The sequence below is a fragment of the Patiria miniata genome, unplaced genomic scaffold (assembly GCF_015706575.1).
Source record: "Patiria miniata isolate m_02_andy unplaced genomic scaffold, ASM1570657v1 HiC_scaffold_8, whole genome shotgun sequence".
Taxonomy (NCBI): Eukaryota; Metazoa; Echinodermata; class Asteroidea; order Valvatida; family Asterinidae; genus Patiria; species Patiria miniata.
This window is the reverse complement of record NW_024037075.1, coordinates 281656-287750: the sequence shown is the minus strand read 5'-3', so window position 1 is coordinate 287750 and position 6095 is coordinate 281656. Positions and strand designations below refer to the sequence as shown.

General features: G+C 43.1%; 1 protein-coding gene across 3 annotated transcripts; it reads right to left on the bottom strand.

Moving 5' to 3' along the window:
• Window positions 1-511: 511 nt before the first annotated feature.
• Window positions 512-6095, bottom strand: LOC119719610 (protein SYS1 homolog). Of its 3 annotated transcripts, none has more exons than XM_038189092.1 (4): window positions 5971-6095; window positions 2937-3388; window positions 2075-2142; window positions 512-1293 (listed from the first exon to the last, which is right to left on the bottom strand). In XM_038189092.1, exons 2-4 carry the CDS (start codon window positions 3096-3098, stop codon window positions 1053-1055), a joined length of 471 nt encoding a protein of 156 aa, XP_038045020.1. In that variant the 5' UTR covers window positions 3099-3388; window positions 5971-6095; the 3' UTR covers window positions 512-1052. The 3 variants fall into 3 exon arrangements, with proteins under 3 accessions (XP_038045020.1, XP_038045022.1, XP_038045021.1); XM_038189094.1 differs by lacking the exon at window positions 5971-6095 and adding an exon at window positions 5913-5932; XM_038189093.1 differs by lacking the exon at window positions 5971-6095 and adding an exon at window positions 5807-5922.

The following is a 6095-nucleotide window of genomic DNA, read 5'->3' as shown; positions in this document are numbered from 1 at the left end:
ACAACACTAATTGATAGCATACTTAGAATTACACTAATTGATAGCATACTAAGAATTGGGGGCTATGGTGGTTCTAGACAGATAAACTGTATATTCCGAGAAAAACAGCATTCTAGGATCTCGATTTCATATCAAAAGGTGCTGAATCAAGTTTTGAATTGGGCCTGAATTCAGCGTTCGAGACACGCTCTCACTGAGCTGAATGCAGCTACGCGATGTAGTGCCAGCGCCGAATAAAAAAAAGAACTACTAATGGAAATTTCCTTTTGGAAAGGCCTTCTTTCGTTGATTTCTTCAAAACTACAGCTTGCCAGAAAGAATAATTTCACAGGGAGTTTAGTCCCATTACTATCTTTCAACCAAGCACGTTTTTCAACAATAATTACGCCAGTTACTTTTTTGGATAGCTGCAAATGATGGACTATAGCTTTAAGTTGAACCTCAAGCAAATGGATAAAAAAATTGTACATGAATGGCTTCTTCCGTTACTGACTATTCAATCATTGGCACGTTATTTGGCACACTTTCCTTCTTTATTAAAATTCTTATGGTGTATTTTTCCTCAGATCATTTTCCTCAGATTTCATATTGTTCTAACCTGAGCTAAACATTTTGGAGCTAAACATTTTTGTGATGTTGTTTTATATGCTTCTTTATGACTACTTTGGCGGTGTTTTCTATGGATTGGCCAAACAAAAGTTCAGGCCAGTTCAGACCGATGGGGTATTTCAAGGTACGGGGGTATTTATGTACATAAAATCATATTCTCTTGATGGGAATGGGGTATTACTTTGAGATAAACAGAGTTTTGAGCTAACGAGAGTTTACTGTATGTGATTTCAGGTTTAGGTCCCCAGTCTAGTTATTAACGTAGCCCAGCAAATGTCAAAGGTCAATGGGAAGCACGCAAACGACTGGAGTTTGCTGACAATGTTGACCATCCAGGAATTTACATGTATATATGTTGGGTCTAGATAGTTGGGTCTGTAAAAAATCTTGGGCACACAAAAAATGACAAATGTCAGGAGGTTAACAGACACGTCCTCACGAGGTCATAAGTCCGACCTTGCCACTGTGCTCAGCGGGATCGCCTTCATCTCGCTCCTCATGCACAGGAACTCGCCCAGTACCGTCATCATGGCGATGCAGACGATATTGACCAGCCACCAGGACACTGTGTGGGGGAACTGTCTGTTGTAGATCCAGCACACTATCAGGTGAAACAGGTGCACTGTGAAGGCAAAGTCTGTACACTGCTTGGCTCTCCCGACGGCAACCCACAATCCCAAGGCACTGCAAACAAAAATAAAAATTAGATCAGAATCATTGTGTTCCAATTGTTAAGTAATAATGTTTACATTTGGAGCTCAAGCACAGGCTGAATGTCTCGATCACCACCTCCAATAGAGAAAGTATCTACATGTAGGCAGGCCAACACCTCGTTATGGGGAAGTTTTTTATTGTTAGGAAAATTAGGACCGAGTTGCGGGGACTTTCTGCTGTACCCACAGCAATCTTTCACCATCTGGCGCGTCTAGTCGCTCCTAATTGTTTCAGGCATCAAACTTTTCATGTACTTAATTCAAATCTTGACTTTAATTTGGTACGGCGCGACTTTTGAACACCAGTGTAAACCGGGTTAAAAGGTCTTTAATAATGCACATGTAACTAAAGGCCGGTTCATACTTCACACGAAAGCAAAGGCAAAGGGATTTCAACTTCAGGAAATATTTGCTGTAAAATTCACCAGAGTTGAAATATGTTAAAACTTTTGCGAATTCACAGCAGGGAAATGCCATGACATGACAAATTCACGTTCGCGTTCGCTTGTTGTGCGGAGTATGAACTGACCTTTAGGCTACATGTACGTCCAAATTGCTTGGCTAGGGCTGGTAATAATACAAGTGGCTATGGAAGCGGTTGAATCCACTTTTCATAAACGTGTGTTATTGTCAAGTTGTGTACGACCAAGAAGTATTAAGAGAGATGCGGCCGTACACCAGATGCATGGTACAAAATCCTTTGTTTCCATCTGGTACATTGCATATGACGTCTTGGTCAAAGTTCAACTCACCATGTTAATGAATTCAAGACGTACACTGCCACAATGGTTCTACCTTTGGAGCTGCCAAACTCTAAGCACTGTGTGGAGGATAAAGAAATCATTTAGGGGTTTAAAATTCATTAAAACCAAACAAGTTGACAATAATTTGAAACCAAAACACTTCCGATTCTGAACAGCTTTATGGAAAAAGATTAATATTTCACAATGAAAAATTCATTATTCACTCATGGAGCGTGTATGAAATGTGTCAATGTGCCTGTCTCCTGCGGAATCATTGAAATACCCATTTTGAATGACAACTTTCGTAAATATTTTGGTGAAGATCCTTTGTTTTAATGCAAAATCATCCTGCCCCGTTCTACCGGGAACTCTCGAAGTTGACCACATGACCAAGATTATGTTTTGTGTGTGCTACATGCACATGTACTTCTCTTACATGTGCAAACCTGACAGCAATTTCATGATGTTTGCAATTTTTAAAGGTAGGTCTCCATATTCCGAACAGCATTAGGACTGCGTCCCCTGTACAGAATCGAAATCGGTATCCCAGTGAAAGGTAAAGAGGATGAACCTGTGTTCACAGGAATGGAGTGCCCATCTCTCTTTCAAAGTGATTGGGCCAGACTCAAGTCCATGCAATGCTGCTGTGGGGGATCGCCACACCTCTTCCACAGCAAGCATGCCGGTACCTATTCAACACTTGGGTTGAGAGGAGTAATTGAGGAAAAGCGCCTTACTAAAGGGCACAACATGCATGGCCATGGCGGGGCTCGAACCCACAATCTCAAGATCATGAATCCTATGCTCTACCGCTAGACCACACGTGCCCCTGGTATCCCTCATAAATTAATCGCAATCTACATGTACTAACCTCATACTTGAAGACTTGATCAAGAATTTTGGGATTATCCAGGATTAAGTCAACGAATACCAGCCAGAATCCATAGAAGACGTAGAAAGTACACTGCATGGCAATAATCTGGGAGACCAGGAGAACCGGATCCCAGACGTGACTCCGGAACATTCCCACCATGGCGACGGGGCAAGGGTTCGGGAAGTGGTAAAACGTCTGTTGTGACAATTCAAACTTGAAATGGATGCCGCGGGTATCAGAGAATATCAATCTAGTGTCGGGGTAAATTTCCAGTGTTGTGTCTGTATTGTCACAAACGACACATTCATTGCCGAGTTCTTGTCATGCTTTTCAGCGGTAACTTGATTTGATGTGGATCTCTGTTACTCGTTGTTTTAGCAGTGGTGTACTCTTCATCTACGAGGCCAATATGGCAGAACAATTCTGCTGTGACTGTTGTCTCACCAAACCTATAAGAAACAGAATACAACAATTGAATGGAAAGCATAGAAAGCTGAAAACAAATGAGTGTTCTGCTTTTCCTAAGGTCGCCTCAGGAAAAAAGAATGCTCGTAACATAGCAGTGTCCTTACCTTTAAGAAGACTACCGAACTCTTCACAATACAGCTACAAGCCATTTAAATACCAACCATAGACCTCCTTGCACACATATTCATTCAGCATGCGAGAATATTCTTGTGAACAGCCATATCATAATTTTTTTTTTTTAAAAGGGCCCGTAGGCCAACATGGTTTAGAAGTCTGATTCTTCAGTGCAACTTTTTATCACGCCCATCCTGGCAAATTCTCAGCCCCGTAACCTGGCATTTTAAACTCATTAACACGATTACTTAAAAACAACTCCAAGCAGCACCATGCTTGGCATTTGACCAACATTCCAGTGACGCAAGACAAACAACGTCCGTGAAGGCTAGGGCGGCCTAGTCCGAGTAACTTGGACCCAACTTATCGCCTTTTTAACATTCGGACATGGTCTGGCGATAGTAGGGTCCAAGCTAATCCGTATATGCAAAGCAACACAATTTTGTCCTTGATGCAAAAACCCAACATTGCCCAACAAAAACATCAGATTTCACCGTCAAAACGGCCTCCAAATTACTAAATACGCCACCTGAGGTACAAGTAGAGATCGATAATTAAGATGGTTGTACTGAAATTTACTTATGATCTGGATGAAAAGTTAAATTTCCCGTTAAATTCTGAGAGCTCCTATCGCGACCGTGAACACGTTAAATTCCGATTTGTGTTTGAATTGCGATGTGGTTGCGTTGGCGGCTACGAGGCTACGGAGTGGGAGTCCCCTTGAATATGCTTGAGAACGAAGCAACACAAAAGGAATGGGAGTTGCTGAAAAAATTCTAAGTCCAAACCAACTACCCTGTTGGCGGCTACGCGGTCACGAAGTGGGAGTGCAATGGAATGGAGCATGACGCATAGTAGCCCGACTGCGTCTGGCCGTACAGTACTATCGCAAGCTCTGTAGTACGGCCAGACGCTGAATGCTTCCAAAAAGACAAAAAAAATTTTGGCCGCTGATGTAGCGATTTTGCTACATCTTTTGATCGAGATTATCTTTTCATCCAGGACAAAAATTTCCACAGTTAAGGTTCTTAGTCGTAGAGCAACTCATACCTTTTCGAAAAAAACGTTCTTTGGTCTCAATATTTTCATCCATCTGGCCAAAAGACGACTTTCAGTCATCATCTTCCACAAATATCGTCCCGAAAATGCTCCCCTATGCGATTTCAAAATGACGGCCGTGCTGTAACTCATGAATATGCATAAACAGTCTGTGACGTATGACCTCGTGTTTTTGGACGTGCGTGCGGCGGGGCCGTACGTACATATGTACATGTACATTACTTGTAGACAACAGCCCAGTACGTGCATGCACACCGCCGCACGGACGTACGTGTGCATGCACGTACTGGGCTGTTGTCTACAAGTAATGTACATGTACGTACATGTACGTACGGCGCTGCCGCACGCACGTCCAAAAACATTTTAAAAAAATAGATCGAGTGGCAGGGTATTCTGCAATTGGGCCGAGTCGAGTTGGCAAATGGTCGAGTGCATGATGTAGGCTACAGACAGTACGATACGCCTTCACCTGATAAATCATCGTCATGATCATGATGATCGTGTAGTTTTACCTAGTCCGAGTAACTTGGACCCAACTTATCCCCTTTTTTAACATTTGGACATGGTCTGGCAATAGTAAGGTCCAAGCTAATACCGAGACCTAGACAACACAGTCCCAAAAACCAACATTTTCCAACAAAAAACATCAGATTTCACCTTCAAAACGGCCTCCAAAGTACTAGATATGTCACCTGAGGTACAAGTAGACATAGATAATTAAGATGGTTGTACTTAAGTTTACTTACGATCCGGAAAAAAGTGAAATTTTCCCTTCAATTCTGAAGACCCCCTCTGCCTAGGTTGTCGTTGTTGTGCTCACGTTCAAAACTGCATGATAATGGCGTCTGACCTCGACCTCATGCAAATGTCGTGACGGCGCGCTTGCGCATAATGCACTGCATGCACGGCAGGTTCCCCTGCGCCGCGCCGACGACTGTTTCCTGATGTAGAGCGCCAGCCATGCGCCTGGCTAGCCAGCGCGACTCCTAGGCGTACCGCGAACTTACACAGCACTCTACATCAGGAAACAGTCGTCGGCGCGGCGCAGGGGAATCTGCCGTTGCATTATGCGCAAGCGCGCCGTCACGACATTTGCATGAGGTCGAGGTCAGACGCCATTGTCAGACGCCATTGAACGTGAGCACAACAGCTTACTATCGCCAGACCATGTCCAAATGTTAAAAAAGGCGATAAGTTGGGTCCAAGTTACTCGGACTAAGTTTTACCATAGGTATCGTGTATGTTCCGTGGAATCTGTTCCGTATGCTAATTGTACCCGGTACCATCTTCACATGTATTTCTGAGCAACATAACAATCTATTATTAACTCACTCCTAACGTCAGACATAAAAACACAGATTCACCCATACCGTGTCCACGTTTCACTTACCAACAATGAACAAATTATCCTGACTAAAGTTTGTCTCTTGTCTGAGAGTGAGACTGAGTCATCATCAAAACAGAAAACGCCACGCACAGAAAAGATTAATACCGCCCTCTTGTGATAAAACGTGT

Excerpts from the sequence above, each read along its gene's own strand:
- LOC119719610 (XM_038189092.1), bottom strand. The coding sequence starts at position 3,098 with ATGGTGGGAATGTTCCGGAGTCACGTCTGGGATCCGGTTCTCCTGGTC. Across the intron at positions 2,143-2,936 it reads ATCAAGTCTTCAAGTATGAG|TGCTTAGAGTTTGGCAGCTC; the intron begins GTTAGTACATGT and ends TCCTCCACACAG. Across the intron at positions 1,294-2,074 it reads GTCTTGAATTCATTAACATG|TGCCTTGGGATTGTGGGTTG; the intron begins GTGAGTTGAACT and ends TTTTGTTTGCAG.